The following is a 21,785-nucleotide window of genomic DNA, read 5'->3' as shown; positions in this document are numbered from 1 at the left end:
TTCTTTCTTTCTCTCTCTTTCCTTCCTTCTTTCTTTCTCTTTTTCTCTTTTCTTCTTTTCTTCCTTTCTCTCTTTCCTTCCTTCCTTCCTTCCTTCCTTCCTTCCTTCCTTCCTCCCTTCCTCCCTCCTCTGTCTCTCCCTCCCTTTTCTCTGTAACTTCTGTGAATGCAGGCAAAGGCAGGCTTGTCTTTGCTGTTCTTATCACTTACTCTCTATTCCCACCTCCGAGTCTCTGTTCTGATGTCCCTTCCCCAGGGAGGCCTTTCTTGACAACACTTCTGAAGGCAGCACCTCCCTCCAATGTTTTCCACTTCCTTTGTTTTTCTTCTTAAGAGACATCTACCCGATATGCGTGGAAGTCTATGCACGAGTATTTTATACTGTGCAGTTTGACTTTTTTGCAGTGCTAGAACTGAACTGAAGTCTTTGGCTAGGCAAATGCTCTCTAACTGAGCTATATTCCCAGCCCTACCCCTACCCCCTTTTATTTTGAAACAGGTACAAATGATTTTCCTGCCTCGACTTCCTGAACACTGGGATTTCGGGTGTGCTTCACCGTGCCCAGATCCGCAGGTATCCGAGGCTGTGTAGTGATGCCTAGACTAGAATGGAAGTGACTCAAGGGGACGGGATGCAGTCATTTGGTCACAATAACGCATCCTCGGTTCTCTGAGTAGCACCAGACATTGTAAACCCTCAGTAAATGGATGCCTGTGGTCTGCCAGGGTCTGTGCTTGTCTCATTGAAGACCACAACTCCCAGCAATGCAACAGTGCTGGAGAGGCCACAGGATGCCAGGGTAGGGAGAGTTGGCATGGCTCGTTGGCCTGGTGGACTTATTTCCCCTGTCCCTCTGTCTTTCATTCTTTCCCTTATCCCTCCCTCCCTCTCTCTTTCCTTTCTTTTCTTTTCTGATTTTAGTTAGCCATACACACCTCAATCTGAGAGCCTTACTTTTTGGAAGCCCCAGCAGTCAGTCATGACCACGAGGCTTGGATTCAAGGTCTCCTTCTTTCTTGGGATTTTCTCTCGCTAGCCCTCCTCTTGCTCTCTGGTCCTGACCTGTTCTTGCCTCCTGCTGAAGGGGTGAGGTGTGGGCACAGGGTTCGGAACAGTCAGGACCGGGCAGGCTCCTAAGCTTGGGTAGATAGGAGGCTCGCCAGTAACCTTCCTCTTCTCTTGCCCTGGTCTTGTTGCTTCTCTGCTCCCCCACTCTTGACCCCTGGGTCCCAGCAGGAAATTTCAAGGGAAGTCTGTAGATAGGGAAGTTCCATTTGATGAAAATAGAAAATATCTCCCTATCCTGATAGTGTGTAGTTCCAGGCTTCTAGATCCAGAAGAAGGAAAATTGGAGTCCGTGCTCTCCAGTCTTGGGAAACAGCAGGCAGGGACTTTGTTCATGATCTGCATCCCTTAGCCAGACCCGCAATTCCGGTAGGAATGGAACTGGGGTGTCTGGATGCTTCCATCACTGTCACTACACCCCTACTTTCCCCAGGGCTTTGTTGAAGTGAAAGCTTACCGCCTGGTCCAGGAGCCCGTTTTCATCAGAATCGTAGAGACGAAACATGACTGCAAGAAACACACAAGTTAGGCCCGAGGTGCCTTCCAGGAATCAGCATGGTTGATATTCTGCTATGCTCATCTTTAGCCTAGATCTGGACAGCATCGGAGCATGGGCCATTACAGCCAGCTAGCCTTCTAAGGGACAGTTTATGGCTTCCTTAGGGAAGTGGTGAAGCAAGGGAGACGAATGAAGCCCCCTGGGGTTTGGACCCTTCTGAGCAGCGACGCTGTGGCACATGAGATCCAGGTCCCAAGCGGGACTCCCCAGAGAACATGCATGTCTCTTGGTATCACCTGGACACAACTTAAAAACCCAGCGGCTGAGTGGGCGGAGGCACCAAAATTAGGGCAGGACCTTCACCTCCACTGTACACAGACAAGTAAAGAGTTAGCTATGCTGGCGTCTTGGTGTGCACTACCACTTCTGGGATAGCAAAGAAGTTATTCTCCTTCTGGGATCAGTCGTCTTATCTGTAAGCTGTAACCTGTAATATTTCTTCTAGGGGGTCATAAGGATTAATATTAATGGCTATGGCAATTGATAGGTCTGGGAAGGCAGAAGGCACTTGGTGAATTATTTCTCTTCATTTTCTTTTATTAGTGAGCATTTACATATGACATTCCTCAGGCAGCAGATACTGATTCAATCGTAATGGCCCTGTCCTATGCAATAATTACATGAAGCAGGTGCTGCTGCAGGGGCCACAGGACATTCAAGATGTTGAATTTTCTGAATCACCCTTTATCCCAAATGCTAGGAACCGGGAATGGTTCAGATTCGTGGATTTTTTTTGTGTTAGGAAGTATTTCATATAAGTAATCAGATATTTTAGGGAAGGGGACATTATCTAATTCTAAATTCAATATTATATTTCTCACATACTTTCCATGTATAGGCTTCAGGAAATTTTAAGTAATATTTTTAGCGTATCCCATTTTGATTGCAATCCAACGCATGAGGTCAGGCATGAAATTTTTCACTTATAACATAAGTAAAGTCTCAAATGTTTTGGATTTTGGAGCAAGCGTCAGCATGCTGCTTGGAACTACCTTGTTAGCCGCAGGGAGGTGAAGTAGACAGGGGAGGTCCGGGAAGGATTGGGACTAAAGACTAAGTGTTCACTGACACAGTTACATTCACCCAAAAACGCAGAGATGTGACCTCTGGGTTACTGTGATCTCGAAAGTAAGCAGGACAGGAAGCGAGCTAGACATTTATTCCCTTGCACGCCATGTTTTATGTGCTCACACTTGCTCTGCCTTCCGTGCATCCCCTTTGGGAGTCCCAGTCAGCACTCAGTGCAGGCTGCCTGCCCACACGATGCTACTCTTAGAAGATCATTTACCTCCAGATGTCTTAAATGCCCTGCACCGTGTATGTTCCCCCCTGCATGGCATGTACCTGATTAGAGTGTAAGTTCTCTAAAAGTAGGGTCATAGCCTTCTCATTCTTTCTGGTGCCTCAGAATATTCCGGCCAGGGGCACACGGTACATGCTGTGTGATGGAAAGATCAGAGCATCCACGAGTATTGTTCCAGAACAGTGGGGTCACGTGACCTGTGTTCAGACATCTTTCTTTTAACCCTCCCCTAATTTCACACATGTGAAATGGGATAAGCATGCCAGCCCTTTCAAGGTTCTTATGAGACTGACAAAAAGTGAGAAGATGGATTCATGATGCTCAGCAAATAAATATATGGTGTCTGGCTGATGGGAGGTGCTCTTGCCTTGACGCTGGGTGGAGATTCAGGGATGGCTTCCAGAAAGATGCATGTTTGGTTCTCAAAATAGAGACACTTAACTTGTTTTCAGTCATTAAGACAAGGGAATGATTTAGACTGATAGGATAAAAACCCCAAACCAGTGAAAATGCTGAATAGTTGACCCTATCTGCTCCAAAGATTAGAAAGGAAAATATTAGCTGAAAATGGAGAGGAACCAAAAATTCAAAGGCACTGAAGAGAGATAATGGTTAATGACAGTGTCTGGGCTCAGAGGGAAAGTGAGCCAAACAAACAGTGAGCATCCACCGCTAACTGGAGGAAATGTGAAAGCCGGCTGTTTTTGGCAATAGTGTGATAACATTGTATTTGAATGTGACGGTAGTGTTGGGTTTTCACTTAAGAACGAGTGTGATAGTAGAGGTATAGACTGAACTATTTCCCGATGAAATCATGTGACTCTGGAGTCTGCTTTGAAACAATCAGAGTAGAGGGATTGGGAGGGGGTGTATGTCCAGAGCTAGAATGATGGTCTTAGTGCTAATGGTGAAGACTGTGGGGCTCACACATAGTGTTCGCTGAACCCGCTGCCATTCTCTGAAATTTCCTATATGAAAAAAATGCTTAGACGGAACTCCAGGGAAACTCTCCCTCTGCAGACTTCCCTCTCTCCCTCAGTGCTTGCCCAGCTAACACCCAGTCGCCTTCTTCTCTGTCACCGTAGCCTAGCCTCCAGCTCTAGCAGAGGACCCTTGGCTGGACCAGAAGCCACACTGGTTAGCCGGAACCCCAGCTTCCAGACTTAGTGGAATCCCCTTGCTTGGTCAGAGGCCACACTGGGCATCAAAACTTCAGCCCCCAACTTGGGTGGAGACCCTCTACTCAACCACTCCAGCCAGAAGACCAGAAACCAAGAAGCAAAATACCCATCCAACAAAGACAAACACAGAAAGCAGCACCTAGACCTACAATCACCCCAAACCCAGGTGTCTAGATGCCAATGTAAGAGCATAGTCAATAATAGCCAAGGCAATATGTCACCAGAAGAACTCAGCTAACCTACTACAGCAAATCCTGAATATTCCTACATAGTTGAAGCACAAGAAAATACCTTAAAACCAACTTGAGGAAGATTATAGAGGTCCTTAAAGAGGAAATGAATAAATCCCTTAAAGCAATCTAGGAAAACACAACCGAAAAATTGGAAGAAATGAATTTTTCTCTTAAAGAAAGAGAATTTTCTCTTAAAGAAAGAGAAATCTTTAAGAGAGATTTTCTCTTAAAGAAGGCCAAGAAAAAACAAACAGACAGATGAAGGAAACTAATAAAACTGTTCAAGACTTGAAAATGAAAATAGAAACAATAAAGAAAACACAAACCAAGGGAATTCTGGAAAGGGAAAATCTGGGTAAGTGAACAGGAAATACAGATGCAGGCATCACCAACAGAATACAAGACATGGAAGAGAGAATCTCAGGAGTTGAAGATATGATAGAAGAAATAGATAATACTGGTTAAATAAAATGTTAAATCTAAAAGTTTCCTGACACACAAAAAAATCTGGGACACTACGAAAAGATCAAACCTAAGAATAATAGGAATAGGAGAAGGAGACGAATCCCAGCTCAAAGGCCCAGAAAATATTTCAACAAAATCATACAAGAAAATTTTTCTAACCTAAAGAAGGACATGTCTATAAAGGTACAGGAAGCATGTAGGGCACCAAATAGACTGGATCAGAAAAGAAAGTTCCCTTGCCATAATAATCAAAACACTAAACACACAGAACAAAGAAAGAATATTAAAAACTGCAAAGGAAAAAAAGACCAAGTAACATATAAAGGCAGACCTACCAGAGTTACACCTGACTTCTCAATGGAGACTCTAAAACCCAGAACAGCCTAAACAGATGTCCTAAAGACTCTGAAAGACCATGGATGTCAGCCCAGAATATTATACTCAGCAAAACTTTAAAACACCATAGATGGAGAAAATGAGATATTCCATGATAAAGTCAAATTTAAATGATATCTAGCTACAAATCTGATCTTACAGAAGGTACTAGAAGGAAAATGCCAACTCAGGAGGTTAACTATACCCATGAAAACATAGGAAATAAATAATCTTATACTGGCCTAACCCAAAGAAGAAGACACACACACACACACACACACACACACACACACACACACACACACACACCCCAGCACCACCACCACCACCACGACCACCACCAACCAAACCAACAACTACAACAAAATAACAGGAATTAACAACCATTGGTCATTGCTATTTCTCAATATCAGTGGACTCAATTCCACAATAAAAAGACACAAAGTAACAGAATGGGTGCAAAACTAGGATCCATCTTTCTGCTGCATATACCAGAAAATCACCTCAACATCAAAGATAGATGCTATCTCAGGGTAAAGGGAGAGAAAAATATTTTCCAAGCAAATTAGATCCAAAAAACAAGCTGCTGTAGCTATTCTAATAATTAACAAAATAGACTTCAAACAAAAATTAATTAAAAGAGTCAGAGAAGAACACTTCATATTCATTAAAGGGAAAATGCACAAAGATGATCTCTCAATTCTTAACATCTATGCCCCAAATGCAAGAGCACCCATGCCTGTAAAGGAAACACTGCGACCTTCACACATCGATAGTGAGAGACTTCAAAATCCCGCTCTCACCAATGGGCAGGGCATCCAGACAAAGCTAACTGGAGAAATACTGAACCAAGTGAACCTAACAGACATCTGCAAAGCATTTCACCTGAACACAAAAGAATACACCTTCTCAGTGCCTCCTGGAACATTTTCCAAAATTGACCACATACTCGGTCACAAAACAAATCTCAACAGATGCAAGAAAACTAAAGTAACTCCTTCATTCCTATCAGCCCACCATGGATTAAAGCTGGATTTCAACACTGCAAATAACTGAAAACCTATGAACTCATGGAAACTGAACAACTTCCTACTGAATGACAATGGGGCCAAGGTAGAAATAAAGAAAGAAATTAAAGACTGCCTAGAATTCGATAAAAATGAATGCACAACGCACCCGAGTTTATGGGACACGATGAAAGCAGTACTAAGAGGAAAGTTCATAGCACTAAGTGCTTGCATAAAGAAATCGGAGAGAGATCATACTAGCAACTTAACAGGACACCTAAAAACTCGAGAATAAAAAGAAGTAAGCTCACCCAAGAGGAGTAGATGGCAGAAAATAATCAAACTGAGGACTGAAATCAACAAAATAAAAACAAAAAGAACAGTACAAAGAATCAATGAAACTAAGAGTTGGTTCTTTAAGAAAATTAACAAGACAAACCGTTATCTAAAATAACTAAAAGGCCAAGAGAGAATATGGGAATTAACAAAATCAGCAATGAAAAGGGGACATAACAACAGGTGCCAAGGAAATCCAAAGAATCATTAGGTCATACTTTAAAAACCTGTACTCAAAAAATTTGGAAAATCTAAAAGAAATGGACAATTTTCTTAATAGATACTATTTACCAAAGTTAAATAAAGATGAGATAGACAATTCAAATAGATCTACAACCCCTAAATAAATAGAAACAGTCATTAAAAGTCTCTCAACAAAAAAAGCTCAGAACCAGACCATTTTGGCACAAAATTCTACCAGATTTTCAGAGAAGAATTAATGCAAATACTTCTCAAACTAGTCTACAAAATAGAAACAGAAGGAACATTGCCAAATTCATTTTATGAGGCTATAGTCACCCTCATACCCAAACCACAGAAAGATTCAACAAAGAAAGAGAATTATAGACCAATTTCCCTTATGAACATAGTGCAAATACTCAATAGAATACTCATAAACTACACTCAAGAACACATAAAAAATATCATCCACTATGATCAAGTAGGCTTCATCCTCGAGATGCAGGAATGGTTCAATATATGAAAATCAGCCAATTTAATCCACCATATAAACAAACTAAAAGAAAAAAAACCCCACATGATCATCTCATTAGATGCTGAAAAAGCCTTTGACGAAAACCCAACACTTCTTCATGATAGATGTATTAGAGAGATTAAGGTTAAAAGGGACATATCTAAACATAATAAAGGCAACTTACAGCAAGCATATGGCCAACATCAAATTAAGTGGAGAGAAACTCAAAGCAATTTCACTAAAATAAAAAACAAGACAAGGTTGTCCACTCTCTCCATATCTATTCAATACAGTACTCAGAGTTCTAGTTAGAGCAATAAGACAACAAAAGGAGATCAAGGGAATACAAATAGGAAAGGAAGAAGCCAAAGTAGCATTATTTGCAGGTAATATGATAATATATATAAGCAGCCCCCAAAATTCTACCAAGTAACTCCAATAAGCAGCTTTTATGAAGTGATTAAATACAAGATTAACTCAAAGAAAAATCAGTAGCTCTCCTACATAAAAATGACAAATGGACTGAGAAAGAAATCAGGGAAACAACACTTTTCACAATAGCCACAAATAATATAGAATACCTTGAGGTAACTCCAACCAAGCAAGTGAAAGACTTGTATGACAAAAACTTCAAGTTTTGAAGAAAGAAATTGAAGAAGATCTCAGAAGATGGAAAGATTGCCCATATTCATGGACAGGCAGGATTAACATAGCAAAAACGGCCATCTTACCAAAAGCAGTCTACAGATTGAACACAATCCTCATCAAAATTCCAAAACAATTTTTACAGACCATGAAAGAACAATGCTCAACTTAATACGGAAAAAGAAAAAAAGCAGGATAGCAAAACAATCCTGTATAATAGAAGAACTTCTGGAGGTATCATCACCCCAATTTAAAGCTGTACTACAGAGCTATAGTAATAAAAACTGTATGGTATTGTCATAAAAACGGACAGGCTGATCAATGGAATTAAATAAAAGATCAGACATAAATATACATACCTCTGAACACCTGAATTTTGATAAAGAAGTCAGAAATACACAATGGAAAAAAAGAAAGCATCTTCAACAGATGGTGCTGGTCTAACTGGATGTCAGCATGTAGAAGAATGAAAATAGATTCATATCTATCACCCTGCACAAAACTCAGGTCCAAGTGGATCAACCAGATACACTGAACCTAATAGGAGAGTAAGTGAGAAATAGTCCTGAGTGCACTGGCACAGGAGACAACTTCCTGAACAGAACACCAGTAGCTCAGGCACTAAGATCAATAATCAGTGTGACTTCTTGAAACAGAAAAGCTTCTGTAAGGCAAATAACACCTTTATTGGACAAAGCAAAAGTCTACAGACTGGGAAAAGATTTTTTTGCCAACATCTGACAGAGGGATAAAATCTAAAATATATAAAGAACTCAAGAAACTAGACATCAAAACACCAAATAATCCAATTAAAATTATGATACAGATGTAAACAGAGAATTCTCCTTAGAGGAATCTCAAATGGCTGAGAAACACTTAAAAGCAATGTTCAACATCCTTAGCCATCAGGAAAATGCAAATTAAAACAGCTGAGTTCCATTTTACACCTGTCAGAACAGTGGCTAAGATTAAAAAAAACACAAGTGACAGCTCATGCCAGAGAGAATGTAGAGTAAGGGGAACACTCCTCCACTGCTGGTAGGAGTGTAAACTTACACAGCCACGTTGGAATCAATATGGCAGTTCCTCAGAAAATTGGGCATCAGTCTACCATAGGCCTAGCTATATTACTCTTAGGCATATACCCAAAAGATGCTCCAACCTACCACAATGACACTCACTCAACTATGTTCATAGCAACTTTCTTTATAATAGTCAGAAACTGAAAACAACCTAGATGCCCCTCAACTGAAGAATAAAGAAAATGTAGTACATTTACACAATGGCATAGTATTCAGCTGTGAAAAAGGATGGTATCATAAAATCTGCAGGAAAATGGACACAACTAGAAAAATTTATCCCGAGTGAGGCAACCCAGACCCAAAAAGACAAACATGCTATATACTCACTCATAAGTGGATATTAGCTGCAAAAGGATAGTCATAGACCCAGAAAGGCTAGATACCAAGGAGGCTCTCCTTGGGAAGAGATTTTTTTTTGGGTGGATGGGGATAGGAACAGGAGTGATCAGGCAGTGTGTATTTGGGGGAATGCAGGGAGAGAGTACTGTGAGAGACAACTGGAATTGGGGGGACATTTGGGGGTCACTGTGAAACACAGTGCTGTGGGAACTCCCTGAGGTCTATGAGAGTGACCCTAGGGAAGACTCCCAGTAATGGGGGATACAGAGTCATCTTCTGTCACCAGACAAGACTCCTGGCAGTGGGACTGGAGCATCAAACCAGTCACAAAACCGACCTACAATCTGTCCTGCCTGTAAGATGTGCTCGGTAATGGTGTCACAGAACTTGTGGGAGTGGCCGTCTCAGGACTGGTTCAACTGGAGGAACATGCCAAGAGAGGAAGCCCATGCCTGACACTGACTGGATGGCCAGGATCCAGAGCCTGAATAGCCTAGAGACCCGAGATAGAACCAAACACCACTGGAAAAAAATATCAATGAAATGCTTACTAGTGATATTCTGCTGTACTCACAGATCAGCAACTAGCTCAACTGCCATCAGAGAGGTGTCAGCAACTGGTGGAAACAGATGCAGAGATCCACAGCCAAACACAGGCGGGAGCCAGGGGAACCCCACAGAGGAGGGGGAGGGAGGAAAGATTGTAGGAGTCAGAGGGGTCTAGGACACCACGAGAATATGGGCCACAGAATCACCTAAGCAGGGCTCATAGGGGTTCACAGAGACTGAAGCAGCTAGCACAGATCTGAGTCAGATCCCCTGCATATATGTTATGGTTGTTTATGTTGGGGTTCTTGTGGGATCCCTAACAGTGAGAATGGAGGTGTCTCTGCTCTGGGGACCCTTTCCCTCTACTGGCTTGCCTCATCCAGCCTTGAGGTGAGGGGCTGTGCTTAGTCTTATCGTAACTGGTTATACTTGTTCCGCTGATACCCCTGGGGGGCCTGCGCTGTTTTGATGGGTACCAGAGGAAGAGAGGGGTCTGGTGGAGAGGGAAAGGGGGAAACAGCCGGGAGGAGTGGAGGGAGGGAAGTCTGTGGTCAGGATGTAATGCCTGCGAGAAGAAAAAAGTCTGTATATTGAAAAAAATTGTCCTCCCTTTCTGTTGGAAAAAGTCAGTCTGAGCGGTAGTGACCCGAAGAGTTGACTCATCCACCTTGGCGATCAACACACACAATGCCTAAGATGCAAAGGCCTCCTGACGGTTGGAAATCATTTGCTATTTCATTTTTAACTTTAGCCAGAGCAGAAAAGAAAGCTGCTCCATTTGCACCAGATTAGCACTTACGACTTGCCTCCCGAACTCCCCCAGCCCAGGAGAGAGTTTAAGCTCAGCAAATGAGCCAGTTTGTCAGTTTGGGTTTGGCAGAGTTAACCTTTGGCATACTTCTCTTGGTAATAAGTTTTGTTGACTAGTCTTATTAACTGAATTTTGAATTTTACCACAAAAGTTATTATTTTGCTGCTACTTAAGTCCCCAAGAGAGGCAGATATAGGATGAGTTCTGTAACAGGGTCCTTTTACCCGCTCAGAAAAGCATGCCGATGACTCCATGATGAGATCAGGAGAGCAATCTGGGACAGTTCTTTAAGACACAGGCTCCATCCGCCCAGCTCTTATTGTGCTCCTGAAGGTCTGTTTTGTTTTATATTTAATATATATATAAAATATTATATTTGAGACAGGGTCTCGCTATGCAGCCTTGGCTGGCCTTGAACTCACTGCGTAGAGCAGGCGTTCCTTGAATTCAGAGATTCGCAACAGGTATGTGCAACCATCCCCAGCATCAGAAAGTATTTTTGAAACTGACTTTGAAGCACCACAAAACCGAACCTAACTCTCCTGCTGAGCAAAGAGCTCGAGCATGGAAATTAACTCTACCAAGATTGAGGCTTATTAGAGGATCAGGGGAAAGAAAGATGGTGAAAGGAGGGAGGGAAGGAGAGAAGGAAGGAGGGAGAGAAAAGAAGGAAGGGAGGAAGGAAGAAAGGAAGGGAGGAACAAAGGGGAAAGAGGAAAGAGAGGAAGGCCTTCCTGGTATGCAGGCATAGGCCTTTAATACCAGTACTTGGGAGGCAGAGGCTGGCCAATCTCTGGGAATTCAAGACATCCTGGTCTACATAGTGAGTTCCAGGATAGCCAGGGCTACATAGAGAAAGCTTGTCTTAAAATAAATGACATAAAATACGATAAAATAATGGTAAAGAACAGGAAGGGAGGGAAAGAAGGAGGACATCCTATAGTTACGGAGTTCTGGGCTCACATAGGGGAAGATCAGATGTTGAGTATCTTTTCTTAAAAAAATATTATCAAGGTGAAGCAGCAGCTTCTACTTAGAGGAGCCCAGAAGGCCCTGCCAGACAAAGCAGTCTTGAGACCTTGCTAACAATCTCTCTCTTTCAAATGGCCAAGGTCTCAGATGCCCTTCCCAACTTCAAGACTGGTGCTGTGTCGTGGGTAGATTCTAGGACATGTCGTTGTCACCGCTAGTAAAGAGTCAGAGAAATCACCCCAGAGCCCAGGTGCATCTCCAGCGTGTGGGGAATGACGGGCAGGAACCTTGGTCTTCCTCGGGGAAGGAGCCGAGGCCCTAGGCAGGTGAGCACTTACATTCTAGCTTATCCTGAGGCCTCCCCGTCTCCAGCAGGGACAAGTAACACACGACATCCTTCAGGTACACCACGGGAGCATCTGGGCTTGAAGACAGAGCGTCAGGATCCTCCCATGGGGTCACGGTCTCTAGGTCTTTAGGCGGTTCTTGTGTCTTGGCCGTCTTTGACTCTGAAAGACAAAAGGAGAACATCTAAGGACCTTCACGTCAGTAAACTTTAACCCTGCTTATGATCCCAGCTTCTCCATGGTTGAGGAGAGAATGTTCTAGGGGTGTCTGAAAAAAAATGTAATTAATACATATGATGTAGCATGATCACAGAAAACCAGGCTGTAGCTATTTTCTATGAATGGCTTCATGTTTCGATCCATTGAGGACTGCATGTCCTTGCAGAAAGTTTATCCATTCTCTGAGTTTCCAGGAAAGACGACAGTGCGTCCTGGTGATCACACAGTGGACAGATAAATGTCGCTCACCATACTGTGCTCAATATTTCATTTGCAGAAGTAATTCTGGGTGGGCTTTTGTCACATTCCTACCCTTCCTTAGCGGGGGACCTGAAGAGGCCTTTAGTAAATGTGGCGTCCCCAGTTAATGGATGTACGCTGTTGACTTGAGGCAGCCACAGACCATGGCAGTGCAGAGCCTTCCTCTAGCTCAGATGTGGATGCTCATAATGCGTGCAGAAAATGTCGTCTGCCCACCGTGTTCACTTCTTGAAGATTGCTGCCCCTCAGAGAGTGCACCTATTGAATTAGTGAAGCCTGTCTCCTTGTTCAGCTGTATGTAATAGTCCTGTCTCCTTGTTTATCTGACGTAATGACCCCACCCCCTTGATCAGCTGGTGTGCAATAACCCCACTTCCTTGTTTAACTGTAGATGGCAAACACTTGGCAAAGTTCCCGGGCTGCTGTGGCTTCCCCTTCAGAGTCAAGACAGCCTAATCTTAGCTTTTCTGCACCTCTGTGTCTGTCTGTCTTTTCTTCATTCCCTCACTACCCCAAGTAGGTCAGTCCCTGGAGCCATGTGAGGATGTGGTATCTCATAATTCATTTTTGAAAATATAGCTAATGACAAATGAAGAGACTGATATCCAAAAGGAAAACCCTATGGACGATTATCCCATTTTCAGAAACTAGGAACTTTAACTATTTGCCAAGGAAATGCAGAAATGCTCCACGAGAAGAAGCTTCCCCCACACCCTGTCCCCTAGTTCAGAAGTATAAATTCATTATCAGTGAGGACACGAGGGGTTCTATTTCACTATGCAGAGACGATTTCCTCAGGTACTTTGTTCTTTCTCCCCTGGCTTGGCTACTTTCATACCCATGGGAACTCTTTTCATAGGTATATACACAACCCATGGGACACAACTGACTAGGGGCTAAACAGAACCCTTGCCAGCGGGCAAGCCCATGGAGGCACCGTGATGCCAACAAGCAATGAGCGCTGTCAGCATGGACAAAGGTTGAGGCAGCCTCGATGGCAGTGCCTTCTGGCACCTCACACTATTCAGAGAACCAAAGAGCCACACGATGGGAGGGAACAGTCCACCCCAGGACGGCAGAGCTGAGAGAGAAGGTCCAGTCCCGCAGCATGGGCTGTGAGTTAGAAAGGAGTTAGCTGTCATTCAGACTGACCGTAGAGAAGATGAGAGGTCTCTGCGTTACAGAGGGGGACCATGAAGAGACCACGGCAGAGCCGGCAAAACCCAGAAAGGAAGACAGGAGACAGGTGAAGAGAAAGCGTCACCCAGGAGTCTCAGAGGGCCAGAAGTCTGAAGGGAATGTTCTATTGGACAAGACACTCTGGACCTGCGAGAAGATATAACCTCTATTCAGTAAGGGCAGAAAGCTTCTAAGGTGGCCCGGAAGCGGTAGAAAGAATTTGAAAGAGATAACAAGAGAAATAGTGAGGTGGGGGAGATCGGGATGAAATTACTTCTGCAACCAAGCTGCTAACATCACTCCTGGAAGAAATGTCACGGAAATTCTTCCAGAAATGTGGAAAACAAACGAGAACATAGTCCTTTGTATGGGGGAATCCCTAATGTCCCAAGTGACGGCTGTGTGCTTAGGCTATTCATCCCCTGCAACACCGTCAGTGACTTCCACTTTGTCTCTACCTCAGAGCAACACCAGGCCAGTTGTATTGTCCAACCTGGCTCAGCTAGTACCTGGACAGTACCAGATGTTTATGGGACGTTATATTTCAAGCAGGGCCCCTGAGAAAATGGGAGGCAAATGAGAGACGAGATGCTGTCTAGCATCTTAGCATTTGGAAGACGTTTCCATGTTGTACCAGGGTGGGAGGAGGGGGCACTCTGGCAGATCCTGGCATTCTCTGTGAGTTGAGGAGGAGGTGGGGGCCCAGAGTAGAGTCTAGAGAGACTGACAGACAGCCACCCATAGATATGTACAAGGTCACTGTCAGTTCTATTACTGAGTGGGACTTGTTTCTCCCTGGGGAGGAAACTGCCTGAGGCTGGGGAATGGGGATGGTTATGATTGGGATGGGGGTAGGGGAAGAAGCAGGACAAGAAGGACAAATTCTGGGATCAAAAGAAAAGTCAGGATGAATGCTGACTCTCATCAATGGGGTAGAAGGCCCTAGAATCCACACGTTACCACTGAGGACCCCAAAACTGCCTCAACAGCGAAACAGCATCAGCTCTAGATGTTTAAAGGTACAGAGACACTTGTGGCTATTTCTGGAGAATCCCACTTTGCCCTGAACAAGCATAAAGATGTTTGTGGAAATGCAAAAACTGTCCGTACTGTACCTGGCATTGAAGAAGAACTGATAGGGATGTTATACAAATTCTCCAAGAAAATTCAAAGGACAAGAATTCTACCCAACCCCCTGAAGAAGAACAGTGTTGCTGCACGGCCCACATCAAAGGCATCACAAGGGGGGGGGTGTGCATGTCAACATTCTTTACGGACACAGATGCAAAAGTTGCACAATGTTAATATATCAGGTAGAAATTAGCGGGGACTTGAATGAAGAGATATCATATTAAAGGATTAGACCCTTCAAGATTAGATGGCGTTAAGGTACCATTCTTTCTGATTTTGAGTTCAGCAGATTTCTAAGACACAACAGCAAAGATTGGCCCCAAGACAAACCACATTGAACTGCGTTTCATAAAAATTAGGAAATGTTGGAGATAGGGCTAAAAGCGCTTCTTACTCCTGCAGAAGATTCAGGTTTGGCTTCCAGCCACCCACATGATGATTCACAGGCATGATTACTCCAGTTATCGATGTGATGCCCTCTCCTGACTTCCACAGGCACCAGGTGTGAGCATGGTGCAATACATATATGCAGCAAAATATCCATACAGGCACAGTTCACATAAAGTAAAATAAATTATTTTTATTTTATTTTATTTTGAGACAGGATTTCTCTGTGTAGCCTTGGTTTCTGGAACTCATTTTTTAGATCAGGCTGGCCTCGAACTCACAGAGTCAATACCTCTTTCAAAATATTAAAAAATTTTGTTCTTTTGAAGACCCTGTTAGGGCCAGGGAGAGGATCAGTGGGTAAAACAAAAACTTTGAACGTTTTTGTTAAGGATGGTTCATAGATGACCATTTGTCTACTGAGCAGGTGACAGGAAGTCACCAGGAAAATGCAATCCCAGACCACAGTGAGTTGCCGCTCTTCGTGTGTTAGAGCGAGGAGAAACGACGATGTTGATGAAGGACTGAGCAGCAGGGGCCTGTGTGCAGCCAGGTGTGTAAATGGCCCAATGGTCTTGGGACGAGCTCAGCAATTTCCTTTGAACTGATGTGCCTGCTACGTGATATCTGGTATTCCATTCCAAGGTCTTCACTCAGGGAAAATGGAAGTTCTCTTCACAAAGACTTATAAAAGAATATTTACAATAAGTTTGTTTGCGATAATCCCAAACTGGAAACTAACCAAATGTCCTTGTTCCAACAAAGTGAACTAATTGTAGAAACTCTATATATTAGAATATTAATTAACAAATAAAATATGTTGACAATTAATATACACAAACAGTTAAATATCAAAATTATCATGCTGGAAAAAAAGAAATAAGAGCTAAGAAAGGAAATGGTGCATGGTTCTGTTCACAGAGTCCAGATGGTGCAGTAACATTCATGGCGACAGCAGGCAGAACACAGGCTGCTTGGGGTGGAGCAGGACTGGAGAAAAGACTTCATCCTATGGTGGATGCACTCATTCTCTTGGTGTCCTACTGGCTTCTATAGATGTATGCATGCTTCAGCAGCTTTCGATTTTATACTTCAAACGTGTGTTATTTATGCCAGCTACAGTTCAGCTGAGCTATGTAAGAGTATTACTTCTTCCTGAAGATGGTCCAGTCATTTGAGTTCTGGGCGAATCATGAGTCACAGTTCTGGTTCATAACAAGGTTTAATTTACTCCTGCAGGGAGGTTCTAGACACCGATGATCCCGTTAGCATCCTTCCTTCTCATGCTCCCACATAGGGAATTCCCAAACCGCTCTCATCCAGCGCCCACCCTAGTGTAAGCCACTTCACCCCGGACAGGCTGCACCTGCCCATTCTGCCTTCGCCCACTGTCTCTGCAGTACCTGTTGACGTCCAACTGGGCAGTGCAGCAGAAGGGAGAGTCTGGGGACTCTAGCATTGGACTTGTGCTAGATTCAACCTGTTTTTGTTTGAACCTCTCAGAAGAGGTCATTGCATTAAAACTGAGGTTCACCCCAAGTCTTGAGTGACAGGGATGTTTGTGACTATAATGTTAAACGGAAAGCACTTCTAACTTCAAAATTATATATAGCCTGATCCCAATCATGTAAGAAACCTATTGGAAAAAAACTATAAAATCATAAGCATTTAACTGCAAGTATGGTTGAATTCAATTTTCCTTTTTAAAGATGAAACTTATTAAAGAGCAGTTTAGATTTATAGCAAAACTAGGGGAAGGTACAGAGATTAGTTCACACACCCTGTGGACAGTTTTGTATGTAGCTACCTTCATGATCAACATGCCATGAAGAGTTCTGTATTTGTCCTAACTGTGGTCCTGCCTCAAGCTGTCATTGTCACCCACAGCCCACAGTAGCAGTTACTCTTGGACCTGTGTATCCCATGGGTCTGAACAAAGGATTTGGACACACGTCCATCGCTGTGATGTAAGGAGGAATCTCACCACCCTGCAGCTCTTCTGTGCTTGACGACTCAACTCTTTGCCTTGGGCTCTGACAACCGCCAATCTTTACTACCTTATTGTTGTTGTTTCTTTTGGAGGGGGGGCTTGAGGATTATTCTTCATATTGTCTCCAGTATGAGTATACTACTTTTATAACTGGAAAGATGGAAAAAGCAAGGTGTTCCCTTTAGATATTCAAGATTGTGGGTTCCTGAAAAATCTCAACAATTTAAGAAACCAAATAAAACCCCAAGGACCAGAACTCTTCCTTTTCATATTGTGAACCAGTATCATAACAGTGACTCTGAAGGACTTTGAGTCAATGCCTGCATTCTGCACAAGAATCTTCCTTCTGCCCTGCTCTGGGAAGGAATGATTGGAGATGGGCTGTGCTACATCTGAGAACAGAAAGGTGTGATTGGTGGAGGCCATGTCTGTCAGGATCTAGCATTTTATGGCATCTACTTGGACAAGAAAAGTCTGGGGTTTTCCAGAGATGATCAGATTGCAAGTGAGCCCAGGACCTGCCTCTTGAAGGAAGAGGTTCTCTGTGAAGCTTCTGCCTGGTCCTAATTCTTATCTTTATTTATTTATTTATTCATTTATTTATTTTATTATTGTTTTGTAAACAGGGGCATTAATTAAGCCATCTATTGAAGGGAACCTAGCAGGAAATGAATTACTTTTTAAATCTCGAGTTTAAAAAAAATATTACTGGGTCACACATCAGATAATTGTGTTTTCATGGTATAACCTGTAGGGCTTGGTGTTTTCCTTTACCAAAAGCAGATGAACAGCGCGCGACAAATCACTGAGACTCAGAATGACAGAGCTACTGTGAGTGAGAGGGGCATGTCCATCTCCACTACATCACTGTCCAACTGTCCTCAAATCATGTGACCTCCCCTCTGTGCGTTCTTGGATGCTGTCTCCTCAGCCACTAAAGCAAACCCTGTTATATTATTTTGGGCCTTGAGGCATGAAATGCAACCTGAAGGTTTCTCTGGACGTGCCCAGTGTCTGGGTAAAAGAAGCTGGGGCAGCATGCCTCCTTGCTGGAAGTTTAAAAACTTGCCTCTTCCTTCCTGCTGGGAGGATGCTTTGTGCCAGGATTTGATCATCTGTCACTCTGTATAATATGTAAGACTCACTTGTGCCTTCATTTCATCTCCTGGCCGGGCCCTGGACTAGCATAGCTGACGGGGGCCAGCAGGAGTGAGTGAGCCAACAACTTTGAGTTGTCTTTCCCTACGGCTGTCACCGAAGGCACCAGGAAGGACCAGTTCCCTTCATGCTTGCTCTCTGGAGCACCATGAGCTGCCTCCATAGCCTTCTCTTTCCAGAGTATGTTCTGAGTTCCATGTAGGGTTAATTTTCTCTTCTACCTCTGGTTTCACCCTCTTTTCCCCTGCCTTTTAAAAAAAGATTTGCTTTTCTTATTTTCAATTATGTATTGTGTGTGTGTGTGTGTGTGTGTGTGTGTGTGTGTGTGTGTGTGTATGTGGCTATGTGCTCATGAATATGTGTTCCCCTTCTGGCCTCTGATCCCCTGAAGCCAGGTTACAGCCACCTGAGGAGCGGGGTGGAAGTGAACTCATGTCCCCTAGAAGATCAGCAAGTGCTCTTAACCTCTGTGGCTCCTTGCTTTTCTTTTAAGGTGGAGTCTCCGTGTGGCCTAGGCTGGCCTTGAACTCATGGACTCAAGTGATCTTCTCGCCTCTGCTTCTGGGACTTCCAGCATATATAAACATCACAGCACCCAGCTCCATAGCGAATTTAAAATCAACATGAGAAATCCCAACTAACTGACTTACCAATGCTTCTACCAAACATTGAAAGCCCTATAATGGCTCTGGCTTCTCTCTTGGGACAGGAAAAGAGAAAGATCAGAATTATAGCTAATATCCACGTGAAGAGGCTCTCCTCCCAGGCTCCGCTGAAACTGTCTCTGGTCTCTTTCAGCTGTCCTACCTCGTAGCCACTTCATCTGACACACATTTAAAAATACGATGGAACCGCAGTCTTTCTCCTCAGTGCTCCTCCCAAGAGCTGGACTTCACGCTTGTGTGTGTATAAACTGTTTCAGCAATAAGATCCTGTACAGCAAACAGGGTTTGAGTCTCTGAGTCTTTGCATTTGAAACTTTAGGATCAATGTGCATAGCCCCCAAATGGCGTCCCATCGGAAGAGCATGCCAAGTTGGCCTGCCAGGAGACAGAAGCTGTGGCCTCAAGGATAGTCTGGCTGACTGTAATGATCTAAGTAGAGAATGTTCATCTAGAGTGGGGTTTAATACTAATTGCTGATATTATGGAACATTTACTATGGGCCAGGAACTGTTCTGAGCCTTTGGACAGCTGCTAACTTGTTCAACTCACATAACAATACTCACTATTCTCCCATTTTACAGAGGGGACAGCAACACAGATATTTCTCAAACACGCCCACAGTTCTCTGCTAGATAGTGTCGGAGCTGGGAATGTGGTCCAGATTCTTAGCCAATATGTTCTATCACTTGATCTAGTTAAGATGGGAAGTGACCAGGACATTTTTATTGCACACGAAAGTAAATGTCACGGATGGTAAGTGTTGCCTCTTCCAGTACCTGGTTTTGTCAAGCACACAGAGAAAGGCTTCTCACTGATGAACGTGTCACAGAAGATTCCAGATCTGCTGTACCAGAGGCGGGTCAGTGGACCATAAGTGCTACAGCAGCTCCACCAGAAACTAACTAAAATTCATTCATTGCAAAGAATGAACTACCTGGCACCTCGGCTTCCTCGTTCTGTACAGAAAGAGAGCAGAGAATGGAGGTTGCACAGGTCTGGGTTGAATCCCTAGCCCCACAACGGTTTCCTTGGCTTCACTGCGTGAAGCAGTATAAATCTGAAGGTCAGAGAAAGTGAAGTAAGCAGGTACCTAGAAACCAGATCTTCAAAACCAATTTCCTCTGGCATCTTTTGGTAATTATTAGAAACTCTCCAACTTGTTCAAAAAATGACACAGGTATTTGTTTTAAAATTAAAATTTAATTTAATTTTATATGTATGGATGCTTTTTAATGTGTGTATGTCTGTGTACCACTTGCATGCCTGGTGCCTATGGAGGCAAGAAGAGGGCTTCTGAGAGTCGCAGACTGTTGTAAGCTGCTACCTGGGTTCTGGGATTCCCACCTGAATCCCAGTGCAAGAGCGGCCAGTGCTCTTGACTGCTGGGGCATCGCTCCAGTCCCTCATGAGTGTTGTTTGTTGGCCCAGCAGGACATACTCTTACACACTTGCCCTACCCACTCCAGCAGCCCATTGGTAGAGCGTAGAATCAGGAATACTTCTGCCTGAGGGCCAGGTCTTGGAACTCAGATTCCGACCCACTCCCATGCTTCCTGTGAAGGCTCCTCCTCATCTCTAGCAAGGAACTTGTCAGAAGTGAACATCTGGCAACCTGCTCCAAGCCTTGACCTGTTCTGTTCCGGGACCAGGGAGGTAAGAACCTCCAGTGAGCCTTAGAATCCCTCCACTGTGTGGGTAAAAAGCCAGCTGGCCATCTAGTTCCTCCTCCCTCTCTGTGGTGGCTCCATAGAATCATATGTGGCGCACTATGAGGAGGTGTGGTCTTGGAGGAAGTGTATCACTGTGGGGGTGCCCTTTGAGGTCTCATACGCTCAAGCTATGCTCAGTGTGAGACGTAGTCTCCTGCTGCCCGCGGATCAAGATGTAGAACTCTCAGCTCCTTCTTTGTAGTGGCATTTCAATTGTCTTTTAATAAATAAAGGCTGCCTGAAGATCTGAGAGTAAAGCAGTTCCATTGGGCAGCCTTACAGACCAGGTTGCCGTAACACACACCTTTAATTTCAGTAGCTACAATGACATGCACCTTTAATCACAGGAGCCACACTAGTGGCCATAGAAACCAGGTGGTGCATGCCTTTAATCACAGTGGAGCATGCCTTTAATCCCAGTCCTAGAGAGGATTATAAAACGGTAGGAGACAGCTCTCAACACACAGTCTCATTCTGAGATTCTTGGAGGCAGGACTGCCATTTCAGACTGAGGTTTAGTCAGTGACTGACTGTTTTGCTTTTCAGATCTTCAGGTTGAGCCCCAGTTACTGACCCTGAGTTTTTATTAATCATGCTTTACTTCTTGAGCACCTTCTTCCTGCATGCTGCTTTGCTTCTCACTATGATGATCATGGACTATATAAGCCAGCCCCAATTAAATGTTTTCCTTTATAAGAGCTGCCACCGCCATGGTATCTCTTCACAGCAATAGGGACCCTAACTAAGACATCCCCCAAACCTCATGTCCCAATGTCTTACCAGTGTCTGGAGCACAGGCCTCATCTGCTTTCGCAGCATTATCCGCATTACAATCTAGGGAGCAAAAAGAAGACGTAAAAGCCAGTTCATGCCCTCCAGACCCTTAGGGGGGCACGTAGGGGACCATCCCAGGGGTTCTGGTTTATGGAAGTTGTGTTTGGGTCCTATGATTATTCTCAGCTTGGCTCATGCTCTCTGAAACTCCATTAAGACAGTGGCCATGATTTCCCCTCCTCTGACAGTCCCTGGTTAGTTCTAGCTGGGACATGTGCTGAATGTCTCTAACCATGGACCAAAGCCTTCTTGGAAGGCTCTTATTTTTCTACCATGTGTTAGTTTGTGT

The 21,785-nt window shown here is 43.8% G+C and overlaps 1 protein-coding gene across 6 annotated transcripts in view; it reads right to left on the bottom strand.

The window, feature by feature from the left end:
* Positions 1 to 21,785, bottom strand: part of Dgkg (diacylglycerol kinase gamma) — a 199,304-nt gene that overhangs the window by 113,036 nt on the left and 64,483 nt on the right. For all 6 annotated transcript variants that reach the window (XM_087902007.1, XM_087902013.1, XM_087902010.1 and 3 more), the window contains 3 exons: positions 21,443 to 21,496; positions 11,955 to 12,125; positions 1,523 to 1,572 (listed from right to left, as the gene is read on the bottom strand). In XM_087902007.1, the coding sequence (XP_087758133.1) occupies positions 1,523 to 1,572; positions 11,955 to 12,125; positions 21,443 to 21,496 (275 nt within the window). The remainder of the gene's footprint in view (positions 1 to 1,522; positions 1,573 to 11,954; positions 12,126 to 21,442; positions 21,497 to 21,785) is intronic.

Source organism: Myodes glareolus, chromosome 2, assembly GCF_982192425.1.
Source record: "Myodes glareolus chromosome 2, mMyoGla1.1, whole genome shotgun sequence".
NCBI classification, from domain to species: domain Eukaryota; kingdom Metazoa; phylum Chordata; class Mammalia; order Rodentia; family Cricetidae; genus Myodes; species Myodes glareolus.
This window is presented reverse-complemented; position numbering and strand designations above follow the sequence as displayed.